At 43.6% G+C, this 13,460-nt stretch overlaps 2 protein-coding genes across 3 annotated transcripts in view; one reads left to right on the forward strand and one right to left on the reverse strand.

Annotated features, from left to right (window-relative positions):
• Positions 1 to 359: 359 nt before the first annotated feature.
• Positions 360 to 1,175, reverse strand: LOC129046815 (uncharacterized). The gene is made up of 2 exons (XM_054516185.1): positions 1,171 to 1,175; positions 360 to 1,011 (listed from the first exon to the last, which is right to left on the reverse strand). The coding sequence occupies exons 1-2, from the start codon at positions 1,173 to 1,175 to the stop codon at positions 360 to 362; spliced, it is 657 nt and encodes a 218-aa protein (XP_054372160.1).
• Positions 1,176 to 1,696: 521 nt separating this feature from the next.
• Positions 1,697 to 13,460, forward strand: part of NFATC3 (nuclear factor of activated T cells 3) — a 64,650-nt gene continuing 52,886 nt past the window's right edge. Inside the window, exon 1 of one of the 2 annotated variants that reach the window (XM_036390300.2) lies at positions 1,697 to 2,010. In XM_036390300.2, coding sequence (XP_036246193.1) covers positions 1,911 to 2,010 — 100 coding nt within the window. In that variant the 5' untranslated portion in view covers positions 1,697 to 1,910. The remainder of the gene's footprint in view (positions 2,011 to 13,460) is intronic. The other variant, XM_036390298.2, reaches the window with a different exon arrangement.

Genomic DNA, 13,460 nt, shown 5'->3' on the forward strand with positions numbered 1-13,460 from the left:
ATCAGGACAGTTACAGTTTATGTACTGCCATCTCCTGCAGGGAACAGATGCTTATGCTGCAAGAACAAATTCTGTTTTATTTTGCCCTTCTTTTTGACTTTTCATCTTAGTGCAAGGCAAAACTATAGATTCTGGTATGTTATCGTGCAGGCAGAGCATCCTGAAGCTTCTGTGATCTCCCTGCTGACTGCTGGGCTCCCTTAATTGATGACACACATTGCTAAGGAATCTTTTAATTCGTTTCCATATAGTTAAAAACTTTTAGATGCAGATCTTGCAAAATGCAAGACTGAGAAGACACTATTCCATGCTTTAAAATTATTTTTGGAATTGGTTTCAGAGGAGAATTCTGCACAGTTCTACAGCCTTGGTGCAGCAGCTGTGATGACCAGAAAGTGAAGTACACGAGAAGTGCCACAGTGCAAGCCAGAGTGGCCGGGCACTGGAACGGGCTGGGCACGGAAGGGGCTGGGCACTGAACGGGCTGGGCACGGAACGGGCTGGGCACGGAACGGGCTGGGCACGGGAACGGGCTGGGCACGGAAGGTGCTGGGCACGGAACGGGCTGGGCACGGGAACGGGCTGGGCACGGAACGGGCTGGGCACGGGAACGGGCTGGGCACGGAACGGGCTGGGCACGGAACGGGCTGGGCACTGAATGGGCTGGGCACGGAACGGGCTGGGCACGGAACGGGCTGGGCACTGAATGGGCTGGGCACGGAACGGGCTGGGCACGGAACGGGCTGGGCACTGAATGGGCTGGGCACGGAACGGGCTGGGCACTGAACGGGCTGGGCACTGGAACGGGCTGGGCACGGAACGGGCTGGGCACGGAACGGGCTGGGCACGGGAACGGGCTGGGCACGGAACGGGCTGGGCACGGAACGGGCTGGGCACTGGAACGGGCTCCCGTAGGAAGCGGTCACAGCCCCAAACGTCCCAGAGTTCAGGGAGTGTTCGGACACGGTGCTCAGACACACGGTGGGGTTCTTGGGCTGTCCTGTGCTGGCCCTGGAGTTGGGGTATCCTTGTGGCTCCCTTCCAGCTCAATATTCTGTGGTTCTATGTTTGCCTGACTGCCACTGTTCCCACTGAGCCGGAAGGCAAGCAGCTAATAGCTTTGAGTGCTGGAGGCAGCATTTGTTACCCAAGCGACATTCCTCAGCTTACGCCATCCTACCTAATTATTCCAGTCATTAGCTGGTGCCAAGAGCACCGCCTATTTACATGCGGTGTTTTAGAAAGTAACGCTCCGCACGCCGCAAGTGAGTTCGGCTCCTTTGCTCGGACTGCGCTGTGAGGAAGGGTCACGGAGCGGGCCGGGCCCGGAGCAGGACTGGGAGCGGAGCGGGCTCGGAGCAGGGCAGGCGCTGCCGGTGGCGGCGGGACCGACACGTGGCACCGCGCCCCGCGCGCGGCCCCGCCCTCCGCGCGCCGCTGGCCGCGCCCGATTGGGCGCCGAGCGCCGACTACAACTCCCGGCAGGCCCCGCGGCGCCGGGAGGGCGAGGCCGTCTCTCCCTCTCTCTCAGTCCCTCGGTGGCACGGGCGGCGGTCACGGGGTGCTCTCGGCGCCGTGACGTCACCGCGGGAGGGACGGACGGAGGACGCACGGACAGAAGGGGGAGGGCCCGGCGGGGCGGGCCGGGGCGGGGGGCGCTGCCCGGGGCGCGGCGCGGGGGCGGGTCCAGCCGCAGCCCGGAGTAGGCGCCCGCCCCCCCCGAGTGACAGAAGCGTCCGGGCACCGGAGCTCGCGCTGGGGCCGCAGCCGCCGCTCGCGCCGCCGCCCCGCCTCCGGCCCCTCCGCCGCCCGGTGTTATGCGGCGCTCCTGAGGGGCGAGCGTAGCCCGGCAGGACCCGGCGCGGCCCTGAGGGGCGACGGGGTCTCGCTGCGCCTCGCCGGCCAAACCCATGACTACGGCAAACTGCGGCGCCACCGACGAGTTCGACTTCAGGCTGATCTTCGGCGAGGACGGGCAGCCCGGCCCCGGGCCGCCGCTGGGGCCCGCAGGTGCGCCCCGGGGCCGGGGGGGTCGGTCGGGTTCTTGTTTTCCTCCGAACGAGGCGGGGAGGGCAGCGGGGACTGCGCCGGCCCCGCCGCTGCGGGAGGCGGCAGCCCGGGGGGAGCGGCGCCGTCCGTCCGTCCCTCAGGCCGCGGCCGCTTCCCGGCGCCGCTCCCGTTCCTCCCGCGGGACGCGGGGGCTCAGGAGCGACCGGCCGGGCCTCTCCTCGCCGTAACAACTTTCTTTGGGAAAAGAAACCCAAGAGCTCGCATCGTGCGGGAGGAGCCGCCCCGGGCGCGGTGGCGCCGGCGGGGAAAAGGCCCCGGGTTGGATCTGGTGGCCCCACGCCCCCCGAGCCCGGGAGGGACCGGGCAGGGAGCAGCGAAGTGTTAACGGGGCCGGAGCAGGGCAGTGCTCGGGCACTTGCGATGAAAAGTTTCAGCCGAAGTGTTCCCCGTATATAGAACATCCCAGTGCGTTCTGCAGACTTTGTGTACGTGTGCACGGGCGAGCACCGCGTGTTGAGATGTGATGGCTCTTTGGGTCCGTGTGTGCAAATGCACGCATACATATCGGAGTGCTTCCATTTTACTTTGTTTGTAGTCCTGGAGGCTGAAAATCCCGTTTTAAAATGCTCGTATTTCTTGAAACTGCAGAAAACAAAGTATTCCCTGTGAATTGTGGCGTGAAGAATCAATAAGGACCAGCTGTGCCTTGTTTAGCTGTACCAGAGTTTGATGGCTGCGTGCTTTATTTTCTAACGTACTTGAAATAAGTTTTGATTGGTAATGGGCTGTCTTATGTCCAAGTGTTAGATGATAAGATAGCTTGAAACACGGCTGTATCCAGGCTAAATGATGCAGCCATGTTGTTTGACTCGGTCGTCTGCCTAAGTTAATTAGAAAAAAATTTGTTTGATACAGTCTGTGTGAAAGCACTCAGGATTAACTCCTTAGAAAATCCCTAACTTTCTTGATGCTCAGATTTAATTTGCAAATTCGTTCAGATCAGGGAAGGCTTTGTCTATTTTCCATCTCAGTACAATAGCAGATGGTGTGTGTTGTGAAGGGGGCCTGAATTCTGCATAGATAAGTGCACTACAGTACCGTATGAGAACAATGGAAAACATGTGAATAAATGATAACAAAAACAATTTTGACACCCCCATTTCTATTATTTTGACATAAAACCGGTTGTCTAAACTATGTTCCTTTGTTGATTATAGATGAGAATGAGAGAACAAGTTTCTCAGAAAGCTGGAAATACTAGTGTGGTATCAACTCACTGTTATATTTGTATTTGGGTAGCAGTCCTTAATAAGCTGTTCAGATATTACTCTGAATACAGAGAATTTTCCATGCTTGATAAGTCAAAACTATTCTTATGTCAAATTTAAAAATGTGATATTTGAACCATGAACTAGTTTGTTTGCTGTAGCACTCAGTAAGAAATTCTGCATCTGAACCATCTGAACCAGTAATTTTACTGTTTTGTAGAATTCTGGAGATGATCTTGCCTGCTGTGCACAGATGTGGCCTTCGGGGGAAAGGGTTAGAGTAGGACTCTGCCTTCGTGTCCTCTGTTAAAAGTATTGCCAGAGCTCATCTGTTTATTCTGCCCATGGATTTTACACATAGAATTCATATGAGAGGTCCCATATTGGAAATCTATTTTTTCCCTTACCCCTCCTCCAAATACATTAGATGAACAAAAAAAAAAAAAGTTCTTAGAGCTCCCTAAAGCATCTATTTCATAATCCCATATCACTTCCTTCAATGGTGGTGTCTGATGTGCTGCAAAGTAAGCATAAGGGTGTATGCTAATAATAAAACATGTAGGTCACAGGGAAAGTTGCTTAATTTGAAAGAAATAATACTAAAATTACTCAGTTTTCCATGATCATGGAGAACACCTAAAAACACATTCTGATCCTTCGTGCTTTGTCTCTAAAAGTTTGAGACTGGCATTCTGATGAAGGAAGTGTCTGGCACAAAGTTCTTGTGCAAATAACATGGAAATCTATGTTAATGGTGTCTTTTATACTGAGACTACTCTAGTGTTGTGAGGATTTTATATATGTTTCTTTTATATATGTACACATGTAAGTATATACAGTTTCATATTTATATTTAACTGTATTTGTAATCAAGAGCAAGGAAAAGTGAGCTATTCTTTCATTTCCTTGAAATACTTTTGATATCTGAACTACTAAGAAAGTGCTAATGCCAGGCAGGAGATTACCCCTTTTATGATATTAAAAGAAGAGTAAGAGAAATTAAATCAGCTGGGATCTTTAGTTATTCCACAGAACATTTTCAGTGGGTTTCAGGATAGCAGGACTGACATTTGTAGGTTTGTGCAAAGTGTGTTCTGCATTAGTGCTTCTTTGCTTGATCTGAAAGTTGTAGTTCCTGCTGCAGAGGAGAATGCATGAAAGAAGATGTGTGAAGATGCTTGCAATCCCTAGTGTAATACTGCAGTCTTTGCAGAATACTTGGATTGAAATTAAAAGGGGTAGCCCATTCCCAGTAGGTTTTGAGTTGAGGTAGAAATTTGCTAAATTAAAGATTCTCAAGAGCTCTTCAGCTGCCTTCAAGTGGATGTTAGGTACTGAGCAAGAGTTCCTGCAAACTTGCTTTCTGTTTCTCTGTTTGTTCGGTGTTCTTATCCCAAAGAACAAAGAAATTGTCTCTTTGATTTTGTATTGTTAAGCACTAAAAGCGTTTGGTACAGTTCTAGCTACAGTTCTTTCTTCATCTTTTTATGACCAAGAAATTCAAGCCTCCAGTTCCTAAAGTTAATGCTACAGATCACTCTGAAGTGAACCAAATATCTTTGCTTTGCTCTTTGTTGCAAAAGTTTGGGTAGCTGCAGTAGCATCCGATTGCATCGTGCCACCTTGTACCAGTGCGTTTGAAATGTCTGAGTCAGCCCGTGCATTACAGATCGTTCAGGTCCTCCACAGTCTGCTAACAGACATGTCACTGGCTTGCGACTGGCAGTGACAGTGTTTGATGTGCCACCTGGTTTGGCCTTTTTGATGAAGGGACCTTTGGGATGTAATATGTGACACTTGAGTAATTGAATTAGCTGGAATGCTTTTGTAATGATGCCCCGATTCCCTTCACCACCAGCAGTTTTGCAATTCTATTCAGTGTAATTTTGGGGAATTTGTCTAGAATTTATTAGGCAATTAAACTGCATTGAGTTTTTCACACTGCTGAGAACACATTATACTTTTTAAATGCCAAACTTCTCAAAATGAAAGCAAATATGAGTTGCTGTAATATTTTCTGAAGTTTTATTTTAGGGGTTCATCTTCTCTTTAAAAGAATGAGCTTTTCAAGGTAAAAGCTGTACTTGGAGTATATACTACTAAGCTGAGAATTTGGGATCTTATAGCATTCTGTGTCATGCAAAACTATTTCTTCCTGGTATGTGAAATCAGAACTAAGTTAAAATTAGAGGCTGCAAACTGTTCAGTATGCAGAAGATGAAGAGTTACAGATGAGTTACTGATGCTGCTGTTCAGCCTCCTGCCTAAAATGCTCCTGTTATTTCTGATTAAGTATTATAAGAGCTAAAGAGGGGCCAATGTTTTGTTACCCCTGAAACAGTAATATGAGTTTCACCTTAACTTCTACCTTTTGTTCTTGGATTATGAAGTAGAGAAGAAGTTAATATTTCCATGTAAATAATCTTCCCTGGTTGATTTTGTTTATTTGCTTTCCCACAATATGAATGCTTTAAAAGAACTGATCAAACTACCCTCCTTGGACTTCAGGTTCATAGTGTTTATTTTATTTTATTGGAAACCATGAAACAAGATGAAAACGGGTTCTTCATATTTCCTGTGACTTAACATTTGCTTAGGTAATACTATTTGGCAATCTTGTTACAAATGAATCTTATGATATCTCTTACTTTTCTTCTGAAGAGTATAAAAACATCCCAGGTCTGTGATGAATTTAGCAACTGTTCCAAACATCTCTGTGAGCTGCAGCCTCATTCTGCATAAGGATGCTGAGTTTGGATTTGTCTCTTTCATTGATTTACAAACTTCTACTCCTGTTCTCCTCTGAGATTTTTTTCCTTTCACTTAGAGCTGGTGGGTTATTGGTTTGTTACTGGATAACACAACTGAAAAGCACATTTTGCTGAAGTGACTGTCAAAGTAATACCTGATCTTTTCTGAAGGTTTTTGTGTCAGACCTTTCTCTGTGACCATCCATGAGCTGCTTGGGCTGCTCAGCAGTTGTCTCCTGCCCACATACCAAGTGCTCTGAAGTGATGATGGGTGCTGGATTTTCCCTCAGCTAGGCAGAGCTCTCTTGTAGTGAAAACTGGCACTATGTATGTGTTATTTCATTTATGTGTGCCATAGAAGTCTTCAAACCATTGACTTATACTGAAACACCACCACAATACTAGTCTTTATAGCTTTGCCTTCATCATTAATATATAAAGTATCCTTTTTCCCTTCCTAAATGTGCATTCATGACTGGTATTGCTGTCAGGGATTGTTGGTAGAGAGTAGAAAACAGACAAAGCTGTTGATGAGAGTTTGCAGCGTGGTTGAACTTTTTGTTCTTTTCCCTGAGGTTGTGATTAAAGTAAATAATCTTAAGAAAATCAAGTTGTGGTAGAAAAGAGAGAGTAGTCTTATAATTAGATTGAGTGGGAAATGAAGGGCTGGATGCTGGCAGTAGCTGTGGACTTACAGTGTGAGTTGACTGAGGATTGCTCTTGGTGAAATTTGATTTTGTGCTCAAAAGAGCTGGTCCAGAACTGTTGCAAAGTTGGCTTTCCCTAGCTGAGTAAGAGGAGCTTGTGAGACATCTTTTGAAGTCTGTTTACCAGGCTACCTTGCACACCTGTTTGTTTCACTTAAAGTTTTATTATTTTTTAAATTATTTTGATTCTATTTAGATTTGGATGTCTATATAAATTGGTAGGAGAGAAAGTCTTTGCACAAGATGGTAACTGTAGTTAATATATATAATTTGAGCCATCCATCTAAATACAGCTGTCTATGCTGGTCTGTTAACATTTGCTATACAAATGTTAAAAGAGTGCTCTGTGGTTAAGAATAGGATCAGCTGGTGCTACTCCAACAAAGGAATGAATGGATAAGTTACTTGAATCCATTTATTTTTTTCTCTCTTAGATATAAATGACACTTTCTAACAGAAATATTTATTTGATAACTGAGTATTAAATATATAGTGATAAACCACCACTTGCAGGAAATTGAGCTACTATCATTTTGTTTTACAAGCTGGGGGATGCTGGTATCCGCATTTAAAAGATTGACACACAGGGACACAATGCAAATCAGTCATATAGGCTGTGGTTATATAATCTGCTGATAGGGGGGAGGAGGGAAAACCAAACAGCTGCATCTGACCAAAACCAGAGGGTCTTGTGACTTCAAGATAGCTTAGAGAAACACTGAGGAAGGACCAAAGGAGAATGTGTACTAAAGTGCTATCAGTGGAGTCAAGAATTGCCTGGCAATTAAGAGTAAGAGATTAAGATGGTAATCCTGGCAAGCCGACATGTTTGAGTATGTTGTGATTTTTCACAGTATTCTGGATAAATTAAATCTTGCCTATTTGAATGAAGCTTGACCAGGATGAGACTATTCAGGGAAAACACCAAATTCTTTTGTGAGGTGTTGCAAAGCTGTTGTAGTTGCAGCTAATCTAATTTAATAACTTTTCTGATTTGGGAGTATGGTTCTTTGATCACTACATAGTGCATTACTATGTCAGACTAGAGTCACTAGCTAGTGAGTCACTATGTATTGCAGGGATGTTATAAAGGTCCCCAGTTTGACAAAATGTCACTTATTTTGTTTGTGAATTCATAGTTGCACATCACTCTCTGTCCCCTTTCTTCCCAACTGAATTTTGGGTAGAGTGTAAATGAAAACAAATCCTGAGATTTGGGATGTGGGAGATGGTCAGGTCCAGGTCAGCATTTGGTCTAATGCTTTTGTCTTACATATTTCTGAAAATTAAAAATTTCTTGCTGTTTCTCAAAGTAAAATGTAGTCCTCTGCTTAAAACACGATCCCATTACTTTGGTCTGTATTGTCCAACTGGAAGCAGTTTGTCAGATGCCACCTGAAGTGTAGCCAGCTCTGAAATGTTGCTGTGAGTGAGAGAGAATAAATTGGAGTAGATGGGCCTGGGTCAATAGTAAGCAGCAGTTTGGCTGTTCACAGCAATAACGTAAATACGGGAGCTGTTGCCTCAAGCTGCCCTAGTGGGCCAGGGAAGTACGTGGAGCAGACTTGGCACAGAGCCCAGCCAGTAAAACAACATCCAAGTCCTTGCATTTGTCCAGGCATGCCATGGGGGTTCAAATGACAGTGGAATTCAAGATGAGTGAAATGATCAGTAAGGCTGAGTAAAACTGAGCAAGCTTATTAAGGAGGCAGCATTCTCTTCTACCTTTAGTACACCTATCTGTGAGTGTTGTTGTGAAATACTGGCAAAAGAGAACATTAAAAAATCATAGAATTGTTCAAAGTCATTCAGGGAAGATGAATTTAAATCTGAAGCACTGCAGGTCTGGTGGAAGGAGAGAAGAATGAACTTTCTGGGGATCTGACTACAAACCCATGACCTTTCAGCAGTAAAGTCATGAAAATAGAATTCTGTGTGTGGTTTGAGTTGGTATTGTGTGATGATTTTGGTGGGTTTTTGTAAAGCAGAAACAAAAACTTCATTTGAGGTTGCATGAAAGATGTTTGTAGGTAAAAACATGAGCTAGTACTTAGCTAATTTATTAGTACCAAAAATGTGGTATCATATTATTTATATTAATATTTAGATTAATAGGAATTGCATCCTTAAAAATGGTCTCCCAGGCTGCACTTTGAAGATTAGTCATCACTTCTGAAAGTGAGAAATATTTTTAATATAGAAAAAATTCTTGAATGGAGTTGAATATTTTTGGTGTTTTCTGTTTTTTTTTAGCAGGTTGATGGAGAGGGTTAATGAAAGTCTTCATGTTTCAGTGGCTGCTAACATTGCTTTTTTTTGGGAACAAATGCTATGAGAAACGGTTTTTTAATCCCATATTTTAATGTTTTTAATGGTTTTGGAAAAAATGGAAGGATGACTTAGACATTCTTTCAGAGGGGCAGTATTTGCTCTGTGCTAGAGAGGGAATGAAATTGTGACTGACTGTAGTTGGGCCAGGGCAGAAGCTGTCACCTTTTAACTAAAGTTGTTGTACAGAGTAGCCCTCTGTATCTTCATAGCCAAAATGAAAGTGTGACAGAATGACAAACTGTTAATCCAATCATGTTGCATTTATTAACTGTTAGTGACAATGATTCGTTGCTTTGATGGCTGCATAATGGCCTGTAATAATATCTGCAGTGATGTATCGCTGCTCATGTGTATCTTTAGATGCTTTCTAGAAGTTGTTCCCTAAGTCAAGGACACAAAGGAGATGAGGAGATTCAGTAACTGATTACAAAAAGCTTTAATAGTGTAATTTGGGATAACTGTATTCAAACAGCAAGGCCATAAGGAAATACATTATTTAATCCAAAGAACTACTAAGAAAATCTGTCAACATTTTTTATTTTGCACAGCTTCTTTAAATGACCTAAGTCTCTGTATTTCATCAGTGTAATTTGTCGTGTTTAGTCTTTTGAGAGCAAATGCTGCTGTCCTTCAAATTGCGAAGCTTTTTCTGCTGGAGGCAGGAGTTAGGCTGATGTACAGTATGTGGTGATACCTCCAGTCCTGCTGGAATAAACACAAGCCATTTAGGACTCTGGGAAGAGATGCAGTTACATGTGGCACAGTCATGAGGCATGCTAATATCACCACCTCTTTATTTTGGGGTGTCATTCTGAACCTTGCTGAGAAGAATAGTATTTGTGCTCAGCTTCAGCCTCCTCTTTTTCATTTGGCTGAATTGTGTTTCTGCCTTTTACTGCATCAATCTAGCAAAGTGAATTCAAGGTGTTTCTGATTCTACATTCGTGTGAGCAGATGGGAAAACAAGGCAGTTTCAGATTGTCATTCTGGCTCACTACAGTTCTTTGATGTACACAGCCTTTGAGTTTAATGCACCTGAAGTCCGCTGCATTATAAAATATTGGTGAAAAGTTGTAAAAATTGATGGTTTGAAATACTGAGTTAACTACATGGTAGGAGTGCCTGCTGTGGAATGGTTTGCCCTCTGTCATGCAGGCAGCTGCAGCAGTACAGTGTAATTAGGCCGAGGTGTGAAGAGTTCCCAAACGAGTTTGTTTGGATATTATTGATGCCAGTTCTCAATCTCGGTGTCATGCTCTATTTGATAGTCAGAAAGGGGATGCCCCCATTTCAGTCTCCCCTCCACTGTGTGACTGCTCCCCATTCAGACATCTTGCCTTGGCTTAGTGCTCTCCTTTTCTACCACTTTGCACAAAGACCCTGCTCTGTGTCACCGTACTCTCCTGTAAACTAAAATACAAATTTTCTTGCACGGTCCTGTCTGTTTTCTTCGATACAGCCCTACTTAACACCTTCTGATTTTGCAAGCTTGGTTTCTGCTCAGTGCTTGCTTCAGGACTGGAGCAGTGAACTGGCAGTGTCTCTGTATAGAGCAGCAGGTTGCTGTGAGCAAGGTCGTGTTAGAAGTCAGTTGGTGGTAAAGGCATCCATGTAGGAGTTAGGTGAATTAGGTGAGGATTTCAGTTCATTCTGTTTGAATGACTGGAGATCCTTTTCATGGAGCCTGTTGGTTTTGCCTCCACAAAGGAAGAGTTGTGCATGGTAAATTGGCCCACAGTAGCAAGAATCTAGGCAAACCTGGCCTGCTGGCGATTACTACCCACGATTAATTCCCTTGTTCCTTTCACTCAGTATTTGCCTAATCTTCTCTCTTACCTTTATGCTCAGTCTACTTCCAGTGGGTCAGGCACAGCACACCAGTTTGGGAGTGATCAGGCTTCTCTCAGGTCTCACATCTACACATCTGAAATGCTCTGGGGTTGCAGGGCTGCAGTCCTTTTGCATACTCTAACAGCTGATCATATAGAATAAGAGAGTTCATCTTCAGAACAGCAGTGTCAGATGGCTGCTCATACTGTGTGATAGTACCTGCTGTGCCCCTGCACTGTGCTGTTTCCAAAAGGCTGTACACTAATATCTCTGAACTACTGGGTCATGCTGATTACCTTTGATCTGACAGTGAATGACAAATGAGACTTCATCAAACTGGAGGACAGCAGCTTCTGTTTTGTCTACAAGGTTATTATGCAGTGAAATACCATGTGTTCTTGAATGATATAGCCACAGATTAAAAATAGGAACCAAAGAGGAGCCCACAGAACTTGGAGGCTTCTGAAGCAAGAAGCAGATTTTTTTAACCTGAGTATTAATGAATAATCCTTAAATACTGAACCAAAGGCTTTTTAAAGTTATCATTTAAAGACATGCTTCATATCAAGCAGAGGTAGCAGGAGAGCTGGAGAAGGCACAGGTATAAACACTGCTTAGCGCATCCGGTTGTTATTTTCTGTTTTGTAACTGAACTTAGAGTGACTAATTCTTGTTGAATCTTACAGTTACAAGTTTAATTCTTTACCTGCCTTGTACATAACCTTTTAGCAATATATCTCAAAGCTATTCTTTCCCTATTTGAAATTTAATTTCATTACTTCATTGTGAAGCTGGATGTACACTAAGACAGCAGTTCTAGTTTAAATGCGTACCAGGCTGTGGCCTAAGGGTTTATTTAGTTGCATGTTATGTTTTTATTTGATAGTGAACACCTGCAGTTCCTGTCCTGGTTGCTTCTTTCCTCCCATGTCCTACAGCTTGCCATTCTGTCAGTTGTATATATACAGGTGTTAGTGCACTGTAAATATGATTGCCAAAATCATCTGTGTTAAAAGAACATCTCAGTTCCCCTCCCCCTTTGTGTGTGAAGGTGTGTGGGAGGGTGGTTGTTGCTCAAAAAACCTTAGTGTAGTTACACCCCAAGAGTCAGTATGTTCTTATTTTAGTCAGTGTCTGTTGTAAACATTTGATATGCTGGATTCTTCTCTTGTTTAAACTGCTGAAACTACTGCAGCTTCTTTATTCTTCTGTATTTCTACAAAGGATAATGAATTCTTATCCAGACTAGGATTGGAAAAGACTCCTGGATGAGCTCCCACTGTTGAGAAGGTTCTTTTTCTTCTATATTTCCAGTATACTTTGCTTAACAAAAGAAAATGAGTGAAATTGTGACTGGCACAACAGGACAGCTTCTGGCATACATGACTGACAAAAGTAAAATTCATTTTTATCCTTTTTTGAGTAATCTGACATGGCCATGAAACAGAGCACAAAACCATCAAAGACAGTAAACTGCTTCATAAAATGAGTGTTGTAAATCATCCCTTTCTGAAAACTTAAACCTGCAGTACTGCTTCATGTATTGCTAACTTTGGTCTAGAAGGATATTTCCCCCTACTCCACCCTGCTACCTTAATTTTTTTCACAATTTATTCTTTTTCAGTACCATATTTGGCTTGCTAGTCAGTTGTACTCCTTATAAACTAATACATTGCTATGTTTCAGTTTGAGGTTGTGGGATTTTTTAAGCTGATGTTTAAGCTTGTAGGAAGTGTTTCTGGAGAACTGATAGCTTGTAATGAAAAACTGGAGTTAAATATCCAATTATAGAGCTTTAGTGCAATAGTGTACCAAGAAGAACTCTCATCAATTGCGTTTTTACGTACACAAAAGAAAAACTATTGATTATTGACTAATTTGTGTTCCCTTAAGGAACACAAAAAAGTCAATAATCAATAGTTTTTCTTTTGTGTACTTAGTCTTAGTCTTAAGGATTAAGACTCCTCTTTCATCCCAAGAAATATATAAACTTGTGCAAACTTGCAGAGCAATGAAATAAAAAACCAGCCACATATGCTTTTTGTCCCTTTTTACAAATATTTTTGTAACCATTGTGTTCAGAAAGAGATAATGGTAACTGTCATGACAGAAGTGGAAAACAGAAGAGTTGGTCATTCTTTTTAAAGCTTGTAAGTGAGACAGACTTGCCTGAGAACACACATGACCTCTGTGTCCATGTTCAGGTCTTTCCTCATGGTATTTAAAGGACTCGATTGCTGATCCTGTTTTCACAGTAGTAGTTTTATAAGACCTAGGTCAAGTTGCACTTTCTTCGTACCTTATAGCAGCTTCTATTGTCTGAAAATGTTTGTTTATGGGCTTGTAAACTTAGAATAATAAAACAGTTTGGGTAATTCTGGCACAGGGCTTGTGTTCAGACATTTGATAGTAATTGACCTTCCTTCTCTGGAGAAATCTGGCTGAGTGCACAGCTGCACATGTGCATGTGCCAGTACAACACTGGGGAGTGAGCAACTGGTGGGCAAGCATTGCTACTCCTGAATGTGCACTCTGATACAGCAAGTAGCAAGCAAAATGTACTT

The sequence above is a fragment of the Molothrus ater genome, chromosome 12 (genome assembly GCF_012460135.2).
Source record: "Molothrus ater isolate BHLD 08-10-18 breed brown headed cowbird chromosome 12, BPBGC_Mater_1.1, whole genome shotgun sequence".
NCBI lineage: Eukaryota > Metazoa > Chordata > Aves > Passeriformes > Icteridae > Molothrus > Molothrus ater.